Source organism: Apteryx mantelli, chromosome 1 (genome assembly GCF_036417845.1).
Source record: "Apteryx mantelli isolate bAptMan1 chromosome 1, bAptMan1.hap1, whole genome shotgun sequence".
NCBI lineage: Eukaryota > Metazoa > Chordata > Aves > Apterygiformes > Apterygidae > Apteryx > Apteryx mantelli.
The window spans coordinates 59,610,264-59,627,651 of NC_089978.1; the positions used below are offsets into that span (position 1 = coordinate 59,610,264).

Below are 17,388 nucleotides of genomic sequence, written 5' to 3' on the forward strand. Positions count from 1 at the left end.
TAGCAACTAACATTGGCACAATTTTAGTGATTTGACTCTACAGAGTGGCATTCTTTCTAGCACATCACCTCAAGCAGGTACCAAGTGAGAAGGCAGTGGAGAAAATACCCTATGTCTGTGATTGCCTCAAAAATTGCCCTTCACTGTTATTAAATCTTATATGGTATATACATAAATATCCCAGGTTATAAGTACCAGGCTGTTCTGCTTTTGCTAGAAGTAGTGTTCTTTTTGGATCTGTTACTGCAGTAGCAGAGTGTTTTCGTGCACACCTGTATCCATACCCATGGGTATGGATATGGTCTTACCCATACAGAGCATGAGAAAATGCTCTCCCATGCTTCAGCCAGACATCTTTGCACGCGAGAGTATGTGCGTACACAAGTGCGTGCATGCACACATACACAGATAGTCTTATTTTCAATTTTTTTATGTTTTACATTTACTATGGTAAAAGTGACAATATATTATGTCAAGTTACTGTGGAGTATAATGAAAATAATGGTATCACCGAAAATGAGTCATATATGCATACATTTGGGATCTCATTCTTCAAACAGTAGTGAACAGGAAGGCTGTTGGACCTATTTGCAAGTAATAAGGGAGTCTCCCCTGTAATAAGGGTTTGCAAAGATGTTCTTTGGTCGGTATGTTCTGTACAATTTCTCCTTTTTCAACATGCAAGAGGTGAGGCAATTAGCAGTGATGCAGACTTAGATAGCCTACATGTTCCATCACAGTTTATTACTTTGATTGCAGATTAAACAGGAGAGGTTCACAGTGTGTTTGCCTTGTAAAGTAGTTTAGCATTTTATGTTTCTCTGTCAGACACAGTGGAAAAACAGTCGCAGAAGCTGTTACATGTGTATATAGCTATGGTAGAGATGTGATATCTTTTGAGAAATAGGGTGTGAACATATAATTAAAGACTACGGGATGCATTTTACACTCTGTGTCTAAGGTTAAAATAAAAAACATAGCTTTTCAATTCTGAGTCTCTGCACTGGAGAAGATTGTTCTGAAGGAAAGACTTGAGCTTTTTTTTCCCTGGGAGGACTCCTACGTATACTAGAAATAGCCAGGGTGCAACATGCCCTAGTTACATCCCCTGCACAAGTGGCGGTGCGGCGAGGAAGTTGCGTTAGGAAGGAGCTGGCTCCGTAGCCACTGGTCACTGCAGAAATGTGCGGCAGGGCAAGCTCCAGCTGTTCCTTCTGCACCTGGAGTCACCTAAATGGGACACGCTCACCTGCATAAGGAAAGCGCTGATCTTGTCTTTGCTGATTCTTGAGTTTTGAGTGGGGTTAGGCAAGCAGCCAGGGAGCCTCCGTGGGGGACACGTGTGCTCTGCGTGGACAGCCCCGCTCTCTTATAGTGATACAGTCCAGGATCAGGCCTGCTGCCCCTTCTGGCATATGTTTTGGGGGAACTAGGAGTGTCAGTCTTGCAGAGACGTTTGACCTTTTGGGATATCTCACCAAAAGGGGCAGTGAGCTCTTTCTGTCTTTTCTCCGTATATATTTCTGAAACAGTGGTACAAGGAGAAAAAAGCTATAGAAAAATGCAAGTTGTATCCCCTCAAAAACTGGCAGAGGATGTAGGCAGCTGCAGTATATGAAATTCTAATTTCTTTAAACTGAGTAGATTTCAGGTTGTGTTCCATTAAAGTAGACTTTAGGATCCCTTAAATGCACTTGTGTGATTATGGTTAACCCCGTATTGCTAAAGCTGCTTGTATTAATTACATTGACATGTTGGGTTGTAACATGCTAAAAATATCAGTGCTGATAATCTTTGTCACTTCTTATTTGCAGCATGGCTATATTCTTTGTACTTATTATCAAGCCACAATGCTGTAAATGGACCAGGATTTTATCACAGGAGGGGCTTTATTATTTCAGCAAAAATATTTCTTTATTATTTCAACAGGAAACAGGATAGACAAAAAAACCTAACAAACGCACAATGAGTGGAAGTCATTAAAAATATATATCCTTGTTGTACACATCATATATTTAAATATTAAGCCCTTGCAGCAACAGGTTGTCATTACAAGTGGGCTTTGAGTGTTGCCAAATTATCAGGGCCGATAATCAAAGATTACATTTTGGCATGCCAGTCGGTTATGTAGGATCAGGGTTTTTGTAGTTATGTACGGATACCAAATATTATTGGAGACTGTTCCTTGCCTCTGTAAGTAGTATGCTTCCAACTCAGACCTCGAGTGGATTATTTATGGGGTGGAAAGCTTGAACAGAATGGACAAATTGTAGGTGCCTTAGGAAGTGGGTTCACATGTTTTGAGTATGTGGCCCCTCCAGCACAGCTCTTCCCATACTCCTCTGTAAGAAAGGAGAACAACTCTCAGGTGTGACAGCATTTGTGTGGCTCCTGCAAATGCTTCACATTATTGACGATTATTTCATTGAATGGAGGTGTCCGGGCAGTTGTCTGGAATATTTAACTGTCTTCACGGCACGCCGTACCTAAAGCAAAACGTTCCACTCGGTTTTGGGACATGATTCATGCAGTGGCTGCAGGCATCTACGGTTGCGAGGTGTGTCCAAATGTGATCTCGTAGGTGACTAGAATAAGTGCCTTCCATGCAGTGGGAAGTGTGTTTCTTTTTGGCAATCTGTATGTCAGAGGTAGTATGTTGCTGAAGTTATTTTCAAACTATTTTTTTCCCTTTTAAAATAAGGATTACATTAAGCAGCAGTCTATCTTTGTAATGCACAAGTAGGTCAGAGCGCTGTCATGACTGTCTTGCTTACTACCTACAAATACAATTTAAAAATATGCTGAATGCCAAATTAAACAGTGAAAGCAAATGTTTCACTCTGATTCCTTGACTTGTGTGTAAGTCTGGAGTACAGACGTAGCAGTGGCGTGATGAAACATCGCGCTGCTTGCTTTTGAGATCACATTCACCAATAGCCGTTTTAGGCAGATGATAGAAATCTGGATTGTTTTCCAATCCTGTGTGCTGGTTGAGTTGCTTGTTTTTAAAGAGCGCCATGCACACTCTGTTGTTCACCTTTGCAGCATTGGAAGCACAGCTGCTCGCCTCTGTGAAATGGTTGCTTCACCCTCAGATTGAAACATCTGGAGGTAAACTAGCAAGGTCAGCGACTAGCTAGGCTCACCGGGGTACCATTCTGATCATTCCTCTCATCTCCTGACATGAGGGAATGGGATAAAACTCTTCATTTCATTGACCTGCAGATAATTTTTAGGAAATCAGCGGTTGCTAAAAATGCATTGAAAAGATGCTTTGGCTTATTGAAAACATCCAGCCTGGTACATTTTTCTGCTTGAGAGTGGTGAGTGGCCCTGCTTCCACCCTTTTTCCGCCCCCCATCATTCCCGATACTGTGGGACATGGATTTGAGCTTTCGAATAGCAGCAAACAGTGATGCAATGCACAGCCTCTTCGAGAGGCGCAGAGCCCCTTCCCCTCCTGTTGGCAGTGAAGGGAGCTAAGGGCGCCCAGCGCCTCTGAGGATCGGCCTCACATTGCAGGGCCCTTCCTCAGTCACACTGGCACGGCTCTCTCTCACACCTCTCTGATATTTTGCTGTGTAAAACGTCCCTTGTGTCTGCTCTCATGCACTTGAGGAGGTATAACTGGGAGGAAGAACACCAGGTCTGTGAAGTGCAAATGCTTTTATAACCCAGTGTAAGAATGTGGGATGCTGTCTGGTGCAAACTGTGCCTTATTTAATTAGGCCAAAACAGCACGGTTTGGCGAATCGCTCTCATAACGTCACCTGAAAGTGCAATCACGTCTTCGTTTCATTAACAGATAATCCTGAAATAATCAGCAGAAACGGAATGGAATGTCAAGAAGCCTCCCTGCGAATGGCAAAACCTGGTTACTGTACATACTATCCTGTCTCCTCCTCTCTAGAGTTGCCACAAACTGCATGCTAAGTAACGAATTTGTTCTGACGGACAAATCACAAACTCTTAAAAAAAAAAAAAAAAAAAAAAAAAAAAAGAAGCTAGTGCTGCTATGTTATATATGAATATTAAATATGGTATGCTTACTATATTCCAACCTAAAATAGTTAACTACCTGATACCAGCTGTGATGTTTCAAGACATAAAGGGTAACATTTAGTATTAAAGGTTTTCTAAACATAGTTTACTTCTTGCAAATATTGTCTTTTCTCCATAACTATAACCTAACGCAAACGGTCCAATTAAGTTAGTCTTGTGAGATTCAGTGTTTGTGAATCTTTCAAGTTCAGCAATAATTAATTTGTATTGGCTAAAAACTTATTCCAGTTGCAGGTTTAATTTTAACCCGTTATTAATGGGTTTCTTCTTCTTGGTTTAAAAATCTTGGTTTTGCTCCCGTAGTGAGCTGATTCCAAGAAAAAGGAAATGAAACAAAGCCCAGTATCCTGCACCATGCCAATCTAAATGTTTTAGCCAGAAATCCAAAGTAAAGCACAAAGTCTTTAGATGCACATAGTTGATGTTCGACTTGTATGGAGAAATTGCATTTGAATCATAGCAGAATAGCAGAAGAAAATTAAAAATTTTGCACAGTATGAACTTTATACCCCCCTTCAATCCCCAGAAGAACAAAGTCTTGAAAATATTATTTTACAAGTATATTTATAACGTTTTTAAAAGAGACTTTGCAGAAGTGCCTAAATTTTGTCACATCAGACTTGATGAAAGTGAGCCTGATGCCAACAGTCTAATCTTACAGGAAGCGAATAATCTTTCAAACTCATAATCAGGTTACCAAAAAGATCCAAGCTGTTAAGAAGCAACTTCTAAAAATGTAAAATCAAACAAAAAGACCAAACAAACAAAAGAAAAGGAGAAAAAGAAGGTGTAGATGAAGAGATTTGTATGATATTCTAATTTAATTAAAATTCAGTTTAGTCACTGAAACTTGATAAGTGACTTTAATCTAGATTATTAACTGAACACTAAGAATGTAGGATGACATTCAGTTTCATAAATCATTACTGTATTTGCATTTTTTAAATTGGATTATAAGATTGTAACCAGATTAGAGTGGAGAAAAAATAGTTCTTTTAACAGTTTTTCTTTAAAAACATATTTTGTGTCACAAAAGTATGAAGATATCTTTAATACAGTTATATACATATTATATATACATACATACATATATATGGATGAAGCAGATTTTAATGTTGTTTACTTTTTTAAATACTTTGTTGATTTACAAGGTAATTATATATGTATAATTAAAATTTCATTTGTTTGATTTGAGATTTGTTTCAAGCACTATTGTACCAAATATTTCATATTTCACATTTTATATGTTGCACATGTATCACATAAATTACATAGTTTTTAAATTATTGTTTAAAAAACAAGACAGCTGTTATAAGTGGATATTATGTATAATTGTTTGCGGCATAAGTTTTCTATGTGGACATTATTAGTGATTGCAGTATTTTAACTTAACCTCTTCAGATTGATTGTAAACTATTTTAAACTTTGGCAGCACTGCCTGTTCTGAACGACTGAAGGCACTAACCATATAATTATTTGTCTAGGAGATTATTTTCCGGGCTAAATCTTGTTTGTCCAATATCTAATTACTATCTATTTATATATAAAGCTGGAGATTTGATCATCCGAAAGAAAAAAATAATCACAATTCGATTGTAAAATTAACATAGTGCTTGTAACGTTGCGTTAGTTTTAATTTGTGGAAAAACAATGTATCTTAACTTGTTACTTTAGCAGTTAAGGTATCACCATTATATACTATTAAACACTAATATTTGTAGACTTTCTCAGTCATTATAACTAGGTAGTTGACACTGCAACTTGCCTATATCTGTCAAAGTTGTTTTTATTTTTTTATAATAGTTAATTTAGGCATTTGGGTAGCTTATTGTATAATACTAAATGGTAAATTATCCATGTTGTTTAAATATTTTATGTAGATAACTCTTCAAAACATTGTTTGTGTGAACTTTTTATGTTTCAAAATAACTGTTATTCTATGTTTTTTACAATTAATCCAATACTACTATTTTTTGCCCATGGATGACAAAGCTTCAGATACATCAGGTCTTTCATCCAGATAAACTGACAGACAAAAAAGAGAAAATGTATTTTTAATAAGAGATCCACTTTCCGACTTTATGACTTTGTAATATTCCTAAAAGCTGTACAAGTACAAACCTATGCTAACAATAAGGAGGCAATTACAGAGATGTGCAAATACGTGTACAACAGATTCTGCATTTTATTTATTTATAAAGTAATTTTATAGACTATTTCAAAATTTGGGAAGATCTAAAACTATTTTTCTGTATAAATATTATTTGCCAAAACTTTGTTTATATTTTAAAAAGCCTAATGAAAATGAGTAAATTTTAAATGCTTTGTTTAATTAAAAAACGAATAAAAACCCCCAAAAGAACCATGAGATGGGCCAACAGAGACAGTGAATACTGTAGCTGAGATGTAATTTCAAGTTACTTGAGATGTCTCAGTATTTATTTTCTTTAAAAGATACAGCACCTCACCAAAATACCTTTTTGTTTGCCTCTCTCATACAGTATAATTGACAACACTTACAATGAATATTTCAGTAACAGTTAAAGAAACCCCTTCATTCACTCTTTTTCAGCGTAACTACTAGTGGTCTGTTAAATAGCCATTCTATTTCTGTTGTGACATTAAATTCATTCACCCAGTGTACAACCACTGAAATAAAAAGAAGCATTTTAAAATGAGAGTGCATTGGAGCATTCCTTTGTTGTGCCGTTACTCTGCGAAGGGGAAACTAGGGTAGCAAAAAAAATAAATAGTATAAATATAATAAAAAAAAAAATAATCAGGTGAAAAGGAAGGGGGGGGTTGAAAAAGGTTGTAATCTTTTTTTTCTTAATTGCATGTACAATAACAAATCCTTGAGCGGGATCCTCTGGCTCAGGATCCACAAAGGCATCTCATGAGGAAGCGCACACTCTTCTCTCCTTGCTGGTACTGAAGACCGTGGGCCTGTTGACTACAGCAGCAGCATCTGCAACTGCTGTGTACTCTCTGCTCAGGACAGAGGTTTGGTGGTGAAATTGCGTCCTTGCCGTGTCCCCGTTCTGAGGACCCCACTTTCTCTCTGCCTTGCGCCTACCCCGTGTGGGGCCAGCTGCACGGCACAGATTTAGCCTGAGCAATTATTTAGTGCCTTTTCGGTCTGCACGTGCCTGCTGGTGTGCACACACACAGTTGTTATCTCAGTGGTGTAGCTCACAGATGCATAACTGTTTGGGGATTTTTGCCAGTACATTATGCTGATTTTTCTTCCCCCCCTGACATCTCAGAGAATATTATACAAACAGGTAATCCCTATTATTTACTAGTTCCTCTTGGGAAAGCAGCATCTCGGAGGAATTATGTGCCTAAGGGCAGAGATCACACAGCTAGCTAGTGACAGAGAAGGGATTAAAACTTCTGCCTTTGCAGCACCACAATTTCTTCACAAGATGGTGCTGATGTTTGAGTCTTCGACACTGGCGCAGAACACTTTGTAGTCAGCAGAGAAGAAAAGAGAAACAAGATATACTCCTGTTTTGAGAGATGGAGCCATGCTTTCTTGAAAGGGATCAAACGTAAATGAAGAGCCTGTATTCATTTTTGTCAGAAGGCAGCAAACAGGATGACCTCCCTTTTCAGCTGTAAAAGCTGTAGATAGGGACACAACCTTCAGTCTTCTGGAAATGCAGGGCTGGTTCCATTGGCCAAGGTAACTTTAATCTTCATGGCTATCAGTTAGGCACCTTCTTTTGATCATCTATTTTTTAAATACTTCAAAGAAAGGAAGTAAAATTCCTGGTCCCTTAAGAGTGTGCAGAATTGAGAAGAATTTGTGTCATAAAGCTGTATACATTGCGGCAGCACAGGGCTGGTTTGAAAGGAGTCCAAGGTCACAAGCGATGTGGAAAACCACCAGGTCAACCCATCAATTTGGAACCATCATAAATGTACTGAGCCAGAAGCCTGCTGAGAACAAACGTGTGAGATGGAGAAGAGATACAGAGGTGACTTGCAAAGATAGAGAAGGACTGGAATATTAGAGGGCTATTAGGGCATTGTAAAGAAGAAGTACCAGAAGATTCAAATTGATCTCCTAAAGGTTCAGGGCAGGAAATCTGTCTGTTTACACTTTCTTACAGAAAGCCACACCCTGCAGTGACTTTTTAGACGGTTGTCAGCTGCCAAGAAGGGTCAGAACATGTTGATTTTCATGTCTAAAAATTGCTTTGTTTCTTGTCAACTTTGGCATTTACAGCAGCAGCTGAGAAGCACTTGTGGAGGCCATGAACTTCAGAGTGCCACGCTGAGCAGGTGAGCTTTGTGCACCTGCTTCAGGTGACTTCAGGGTTTCCCAAAATGAAACCAGACACTTAGAGAGGTGAGAATTTAGCAAGTTGTGGTATTCCCACCAAGCAGAGAAGGCTGACGGACTCATGGCTGCGGCCTGGGAGCCTGCATGTTGTCACACACGCACTGGGGCTACAACCTTGGCACCAAATCTTCACTGCAGGGAGCAGCTCCTTGCCCCGGGCCAAGTGATGCAGCAAATCACTTTGCTTAATATTAGCCTTCCCAAGAGCAGACTGGCTGGGTCCACCCTCCCATTTGGCCCTGTAGATCCTCTGGCTCCACATGGTGAGGCCATGACCATAATTATTATTTTTGGTATGGTTTTGTTTGGTTTTCAGTTCAAAAGTCTGAAATAATGTGAGGGCTGCTTTGCAGCCTGCTGGAGTTAATAGCATGAAAGAGAGGCTGTGTGTGACATTTGAGGGGTCAAAGCCTGCTGGGATGGATTTGGATGTTTGTGTACAGCGGAGGAAGCCAGAACTGGTTCAGCCTTGTCCACGCAGCATTTTGGGAGTGTCTGTTGAGTGAGTTACCAAAACAGCAGCTGGGTTTTGTTTCAGAGGGAAGGAGTTGTTTCACTCCAGACAAGAGCCTGAGAACAACCCAATATTTATGTATTGTGGATGATGAGGGGAAAAGGACTTGGGAGCAAGGGTGTTTGACAGTGTGGACATACTCTATAGTGAGTCTTCTGCTAGAGGAATTTATTGCATGAACTCATTGGACCCAAAAAAAGGACTTGACTGGAAATGCTGAAAGCCTTCCTTGGCATCTGATCATATGCATCCCATGCTCTTTATGCCTGCAATCATTTCTCTATCCAACCCTTTTTTTGAGCAATCTCCCTTTCTAATGTCACATAATTGACAGTTTTGAAGGTTTTTCTTATGCCTCAAGATGATTTTTATTGCTGTTGTGGAGTGGGGGGATACCATCACAGCTGTTGCATCAGAGCAGTTACTATTTCTGGTATGCAATGTATTGGAGCACATAGTGTTAAGTATAAAATATATATGGTTAGATTGTCTGTGAATGAATAAATTATAGAAACATCTTCTAAATTCTTATTCTTCTAATTCTGTAATTATAGAAACTATAGAAATTGTAGAAAATAAATTACAGGTGGTTATATGAAAATACCTTCTGCTTCAGGAGGGAAAAAATAATAATAATTTGAAAGAAAATATTGATGTGAACTGCTTTTGCAGTGTTGTGTTGCAGTTGCATTATATCCACCAAAGTTTCTTACAGAATGAGGAAAATAAATGCAGATTTATAATTTAGGAAAACCACTGCAGGAAGGACACCCAGCTCCTCTCATCTTCAAAGAGCTGAATTTGGATACTGCTTTTAAGGCAAACAAATTTTGGTGAGTGTCCTCCTTAGTCTAATTGTCTGTGTCACAAAACACTCAAGGTGTAGCCTGAACGGTAGCTCCTCAGAGGGTCACAGGACCAAACGTGTGACCACAGTAGCGCACAGTTCACACTATAGGAACAGTCCCCAGGGATGATCACTCAGGTGCGTGCCTACACTAAACCCAAGCTAATCCACTCGTAGTGCTGTGTTTCCATTTGCCATAAATGCCTTTCCTTTTAATGAGGAGGAGGGTGGGGGGAGAGCAGGCAAATTCTTCACTTGTTTTATCGCTATAGTCACTATAGTGAATGCCAGTGGAGTACATCCAAAGATGCTAAAGTTTGTAGCTAATGGCCCTGCTCAGAAGTGCGAGCAAACAAGTTTTTCACACTTGGAAGACTTTTAGGGTGGGATCAGTTGTCTATCCGTAGCTGTCTAGTATCATTGCAGACATTGTAGGGTATCCCGCTTGGCCTAAAGCTGCTGCTATGGAGGAGCACAGATCTGGATGGATATCTTAAGTCATGTCTGCCAGCCCTATGCAGATTTCTCAGATACTCTGCAGCATCTCAGATGGCTTTAGGCAATGTATACCACTTTTATCACAAGGAACTGTCAATCTAACAGTAGTTTTGATGGATTTTAAGACACCATCAAGCACAAGCCCTCCTCTGCAAGTGGAAATCCTGGATCTATCCAGACCAAACACTTGAGAAATCTCTGAGCTGATCTTACTGTCCATCTCTGGCAACTCCTCCTGTGGCTTGAGGACTTTTAATTTTACTTCCTTTGAACTGGATGCTGGGAGAGGCTGAACCTCTTGAAGTCCTGATTTTATTTGGAGTTGCAGGTATGTATAAGGTTTTTTGGTTGGTGTTTTTCTGCCCAACTTGTTTAGATGTTAGACTGATCACTTATCCTTTGTAGCTCTTGTAGCTCTTCAGTCATTTTAAAATGCATATTTCAAATGTGTTCATTTATCTCAGTTTCTCTTATTCATCGTGGAACCTACTCTGCAACAAGATATTTCACATATTCTACTTTATGAAGTACAAATTGAAAAACAATAAATAACAATATACAGAGATCCTGTAAGACATATGCAACAGAATTATATTAGACTGTCAACCAGCTCTGCATTTTTTTTACTTGCGAGCACTCTGCCAGATGTAAACAATATTTATATGGATTGCCTGAATAGTGGTAATTTTCTTCTGGGTGTCCTTTTCTGTTTACTGGCCCACTGAAGTTAGGTGGATTAGAGGAATAACAGGTGTATTTTTACCACCCAAAATTTAGCTCTTTAACATGTGGCCACAGACTTGCTGTATAAGGAAATGGAGAGAGAGAGAGTGAGGTTTTGCCTGAGGGCCAGTCAGGGCAACAACTTTGAACTTCTGTGCAGACTTGCCTTTTATAGGAGCCTCTCCAGCCCTACTGGCTACTGAGATGTTGAGGGTGAGTCCCCTCCTCGCTCGGCTTAGCGCACACAGTGAGGTATAACCTGGTTTCTCCCATATAGCCAGATCCTCCTTGGTCTGACTTTCAGCTGAGCTTCTCTTCTGAGCATATGTGCACCATGGGAACCTTGTGCTGCCTGCCAGCTTTCGCTCCTGTTTTTTTTTTTTTTTTTGGGGGGGGGGGGGGTTGTCTGAGGTTAGTTTTTTTTAAAGCATCTTGTTCTTCCTTTCTTTCTTTCCTGAAATGATGTAGGCCTTTTTTTTTTTTCCTTTTAACCTTCATGTGGTTCAGGAGCATGTTGCAGTCCTTCCACCATCACAGTTCTTTAACATGTTGTTTATGCCCATTAGTTCTAATGAATTGATTTCTCTTGCCAGCACCGATTCAGCATGCTGTCTTAGCGGCGGGAATCTGATTTGTAAGTGACCTGTTCTGCAGTAATCAAATGCCTTTCCCCAGTGCTACACATGCACATTAAAGCGAATCCTTTAATACTTAGAGAAACTTGAAGAAAAAAAATGTCCTCTTGCTACTGAGAACTATTAGCTGAGCTAGTTCTCATCTGTGTGCAGAGGCTTTTATCTGGTTTCACTAGCTTCTGCTGACCCTTGGTTCCAAATTAAGAGCTGTGCTATTCTGGACCACATGAAGAAGTTTCTTGCAAGCTTCTGAAAGCCTGTGTGAGGGTCATTTCCAGTTAGACTCCAGAAAATCTTCATTTTCGTAACTGAAATAGGAAACCACAATGGTTTTGAGTATTTTGAACGTTCTTTAATTATAGACTCGCTTTGTGTTGAAGGTAGAATGGTCAGGCCCTTCCTAGAGAGGATCTGAATTTCATGCAGGCAATGACTAGCCTGCTATATGCAAGGATCAAGGAGAACATGGAGAGGGAGGGTTTTATTCCAGGCTGTCTGCAAATAAAACCCTGCTTCAGAAGCAGAAGCAGATCTCTGCTTGTAATTATTTGGTGAGAAAAAAATTGCCAATTTTTCACAGTGAATTTTATTCACAGGAAATGTTTTGATGAGAGCTATCGAGTATTTTGGAAATCTAAAGAAAAGGGAAGGTGCAGAGCAGTGAGGGAACTTCATACTGCAAGAATTCAGTAGACATGTATAAGGAAAACAAGCACAACTTTCTCTTTTCTGCCTCTCACTTCTGTCTACATCTCCTGTTCATTCTAAGAGACTATAAGAGACTAGCCACTTCTTATTGGTGAAATGAACTTTTTCTTTTTTTTTTGCATGAACTTATTTGGTAGTTTATGTCCTTTTTTTTTGTTTGCTTGTTTCCTCTCCCTTATCTTTAATTTTAGCCATAATGCAGACAATCCTCTGTGCTATATGACCAGCCTTCAAATTTGTGGTGAGTGCAGCAGATATATTCCTTTTTAGGAGTAATTATCAGAGGAACTGCTTTCAAATCCAAGTTTCCTGTGCAATGTAATTATTCCTATTTAAATAAAGGACTCCAGCAGTGCTACTCAACAGCACCTCTCTATACAAACCAAGAGTTATTTCCTCTCAACCCAGCTTTCTTTCTGCTCTTCTCAGAAAATTACTCAGAATCAAACATTAGTCAGTCAAAGTAGCTAAAATCAATGATCATTTTATATGAATATTTTATATTCAATTGAATCCTTAATTTTTTTAATATCACAATGAAAGCACTTTATTTTACTTTTCCTTATTGTTATTATTATTACATCACAAAAGCTTCAGAGAGAAACAGCTGTCTCTCCTTTCTTAGCTTCTTTCTAAGACATAGCTGGATCTTGCTTCATGCTCCAGGAGTCTACACACCTCAGCCAATTTGCAATATAACCAATAAAAAATGGGCTTGATGAGATTTGGTATTTGTAGAACTTGGATTTAGTCTGCTCAGTGATGGAAACATGTTTCAATATGAATTTTATCTAGAAATGTGTGCTGCAGCGTTGTGGTGTCAGGAGCTCTCATTAATCAGGCTGATGTTCGTTGAACCAATTAGAGCTTGTGGCTGGGCTTGTTAGTAGTGAGATCTGCAGCAGCTAGGCTTTGCAGGGATTAAAAACATATTACTGTATCTGCGTGTGCAGCTGAAAGGAGTAAACTTAGGCTGAATTACTTGAAAAGTGTATTACGGTATGCTAACTTGTGCATTTACAAAGACTGTGCATATGCTTGTGGTCTGCAGTAGCAACGAGGTCGCTGCTCTGTAGGGGAAGTGTCCTGGCTGTCCGAGATGGAAGAGAGCATAGAATCTTTTCAAGTGTAATGAATTTTTTCAGGATCCCAAGATGTTGTCTCTCTGTGACAATCAGCACATGGATAGCCAGACTGGCTATATACAAACTGTAGAAGATCTCCTCAGTTATCTTAATAAAATAAAGTAGCTTATCCCGCTAGCCAATGCCCTGGATTTACTCCGTGAACTTCCTACAGCTTCGTGACAGCACTGGAGGCAACAGAAGGGCTCCAGAAGCAAAAACTTTACCTCTCAGAGGCACAGCCCGGGGGATATATTTTTATCCTGACTAGCTTGGCACAGCCCTGTGGCAAAAAGCAGAGCAGGAGAGTCCTGGAAGAGCCATGGGAGGGCTCAGGCGGGCACAGGGAGGAGACCATGGGGGCAGCCAGCAGATGTGCTGATGGTGGCCCCTTGGTGGGGCTCAGTGGCGAAAGGAGGAGGCTCAGACTGTGCTCAGGCAAAAAGAGTATTTTGGAAAAGTAAGGAAGAGGAGCAAACACTAGAGGAAAGTGCTGCTGCTCAGTCCAGAATATGAGAGTTCACCTGTGTACGTCTGTTCCCGTGCCCCTGCCTGCCCACGCTGCTTGCTGGCCCTCTTATTTCGCATGACCAGCGCAGCCTGATCTCCTTCCCTCCAATCATTCAAACCTCCCAGCATGAAGAACAGTGGGTTCAGGGAACAGAAGGATGTCGATGGTACTTGTGTGCCTTGAATTTCACAGCATTTCCAACTCAAAACTTGTGTGGCAATTTTAGTGTATGCTGCTGCTGTGATAATGGGCCTGGGCCCTCAGTCCTGGGTCTGCAAAGTACAATTAAGCTGCAGATTCCTTGGAGCCCTGCTGTTTCACCGCTCTGTAGAAACAGGGTCAACATATGCACTGCCCATATAGCTGGTTCTTGCTTAACTGAAAGAATATAGAAATAAGAATAAAAATAATAATAAGAATAAAAATCTTCAAGCTACTTTTTTTTATCAATAACAATGTGATTTTTCTTACAACATGCAATAAGTGGGAGTGCTTGCAGTGAACAAACAGTGATGTGAAGTGATCTTGCTGTGGTTATGTCACAGGAAGCTCTCCACATTGTTACAGTTTCATGGTGTACATTAAATGAATTTGCATCAGAGGCTTGGTGTATTTAGCTGCTATGGTCGTAATGGCCTCAACAGCTATCTTGTATAGTGTTCCTGCACAGGTGAAATAACTTTGTTCAAAATAAAACCCCAAGGTCCTCTCGCCTTTGGCATCAGCAATAGCAGGACCCCTGTAAGAAGCTAGGGGTATGAAAAAGGAAAATGTGGGGCCTCCACAGTAAGTCCTATACTTCTCATTGTATGGATTTCTTCTGCAAAATCCTCATTGGATCCAAGAGCTGGCTGGCCTCAGAGCCATCTCATTCTGCCATATTTCCTTCTTGCAAAACACTGGGGAATTGGAGCACACAGAAAAGAGAAACATAGATATGTCTATTCCTACCATGCTTGGAAGACTCACTTGCAGAAGATCTGGGGTAACAGGTAGGTTTTACAGAGTTTGTTCAACCAGCTGGGCAGTGAGGAAGCCTATTGAGCTGCAGTCCCTTCAGGAGCCAGAGGCTATTTTTAGAGCAGTAAATTAAGAAGGTCAGGGACCTCAGAAAGTAGCTGACACTAGACACTGACAAAAGTCAGAGGCAGCTCAAGTGAGACAGGCACACCTGTGCTGCATCTGGATGGCTGCCATGTGCTCCGTGTGGGTTGCTCCATCAATTGTGGCAATGGCAAAGGTGTTGCTCAATCTCCTGCACCTTCAGGCAAGCAAGACTAGGTCTTTGTGGAATTTGTCTTGAAAAATGAAGCTTGTGCAGTTTCCCTGCTGTATCACCTTGGTTCCTGTATTAACAGTTCCTTAATGCAGCCTGTGCTGCTGCTTCACGGTAAGGTTTCTGGGCACCTGCCTCTTCTTCCTTCTCTCCCTGGGGCTTCCTCAGCCTCTTCTCATTGTATTTCCTTGTATTGCTTAAATCCTCTGCCTTAGGCCTTAAGCCTGCAACTGCCCCACTAACAAGCCAAGTCCTCCCTCCACACATGTGTCCTCCTGCAGACATGAGACCCAGGGCTTGGTCTGCGTTTGCTTTTTAAGTATTAGGAATAGTCCAAGACCGCGTTAGAGCATTTGTATCCATTTAGGGGTGAACTTTGCATTAGTTTTGATGAAATGAAAATAACTGGAGGTTTATGATTATAGCCGCCTGCAGCTATGCCTGTTCATACAGTAAATCTATCGAGCCTGCCTCGCAGAGGAATTGCTTTGTACTCCAGTTCTGCTGTTGGGAGCTTTCTTGGCAGCTTACAAACTGCTGCTGTTTTCTTTTGAAAAAAGCTCAAATTGGCACCTTTTGCCTCACCCTCCCCTCCCTCCGGTCCCAGCTCCCAAGGTCTAGGTTTGTCACTATCTCTTTTATCTAAGGAAAAAAAGAATCCCGTTGCACAGGCATTTATGTTCCAAACAATTTATCTGGGCTGACTGAACATTCAACTTCATCCCTTCACGTCCAGCTGAGACAACGGCCCCTCTGCACATGGGCATCCACAGGTGGAGCTGGTGGGGACACACGACTCTACATGTTTTGCCCTCACATGTCTTGAAATAGGGCTGAAGCACCTCTGCAGGTGTCAGGTGAGTGCTACAGCACTGCAGGAGCAGTATCTCACCTTCTCAGTTTTAGCTTTGGGGGACAATGATGTTATTGCTCTTGTTCCTCTTTTCTCTGCCTATTTCAGTGTCCCAAAATAGGTTAGTCCTGGCAAATGTTTGGCTTGGAGGAAAAAATTTTTACTCTGCCAGTCATCCGCTAGCAGCAGGGCTTGTCCCTCACTCTAGACTCAGTACTTGAAGGCTCAGCCTTGGCCTCCTTTGGCTGCAAAGAAATGCCGTTTTAAGTATGGCAGCACGGAGACAGCCTCTCTCTTCATCAGTTTCCTCATCTATAAGATGAAAATGGCAACACTCAAAACGGTATCTGGGTGCGTTTTGAGCTGAGGTGCAGAGCAGCTCAAGGCTGCCTTCCTCCCTCACTGGCTTCATGTGATGCTGCTTAAATCAAGGAGTGACACGTAAGCATGGAGCCAGGATTGGACCAAAAGCATTATTTATTTTGACCTTGGCAGGCTGAAGGCTCTGGTATTTATACAGTAGTCCCACAAATCCCAGAGGTCATCTCCTCAGGTCACATAAACCAGTGCAGCTTTAAGATATTGGAATTTACACCAATTTATAGCAGCTGAGGCTCTGGCTGAAAGTTTTCAAGGCCATGGAAAATACTGCAGCTAAGACTATTCTTGGTCTTCTATTTCCCTTATGTGGTGTTAAATAGATGCTTCTTTCTCTAATCAAATGAGTCTGTATGACAGTATATCAGCATCAGAGACACAATCCATTTCTTGGGCACTGACTAAAATACAAAAATAAAGGAAATAAGAGTGCAAAGAGAGTTGTAAATAGTCTGTTTAACCAAAGCAGGAGTCTCTGTCTTCTCTTTGAAAATGGATTTTTTTTTTTTTTTGCCTTTACAATATTATCATCATTTTCTTCTGGATGTCTATCTAATTTAAAACATGAGACAATATTATTTCCTGTTCAAATAGGCAAGAATAAGCCACTATATAAAAACACGCGCTCATGACTGGATTTAAATATAACACAGTGCGGTCTGAACCTGCACACATGTGCATGCACACACACACACACACACACACACACACACAGAATATATTCACATGTATACACACACAAAAATACTTACATAAAACATGCATATTGCATTATCACTTTTTAGAATATGACACAATTTTTTTCCAACATGCTTCAAATGATTTCAAAATAATTTTGCAATAAGTATATTTAAAAGTAATATGTATATTTAAAAGTTTACTTATAAGAGCATTTTATTAAAAGTTAG

The 17,388-nt window shown here is 40.4% G+C and overlaps 1 protein-coding gene across 8 annotated transcripts in view; it reads left to right on the forward strand.

Moving 5' to 3' along the window:
• Positions 1–6,740, forward strand: part of MBNL2 (muscleblind like splicing regulator 2) — a 117,329-nt gene extending 110,589 nt beyond the window's left edge. For 6 of the 8 annotated variants that reach the window (XM_067293480.1, XM_067293471.1, XM_013951326.2 and 3 more), the window contains one exon: positions 3,806–3,907. In XM_067293480.1, the coding sequence (XP_067149581.1) occupies positions 3,806–3,820 (15 nt within the window). In that variant the 3' untranslated portion in view covers positions 3,821–3,907. Of the gene's footprint in view, positions 1–3,805 lie in introns of all 8 variants that reach the window. The other 2 variants (XM_067293489.1, XM_067293511.1) reach the window with 1 other exon arrangement.
• The last annotated feature ends 10,648 nt before the right edge of the window (positions 6,741–17,388 follow it).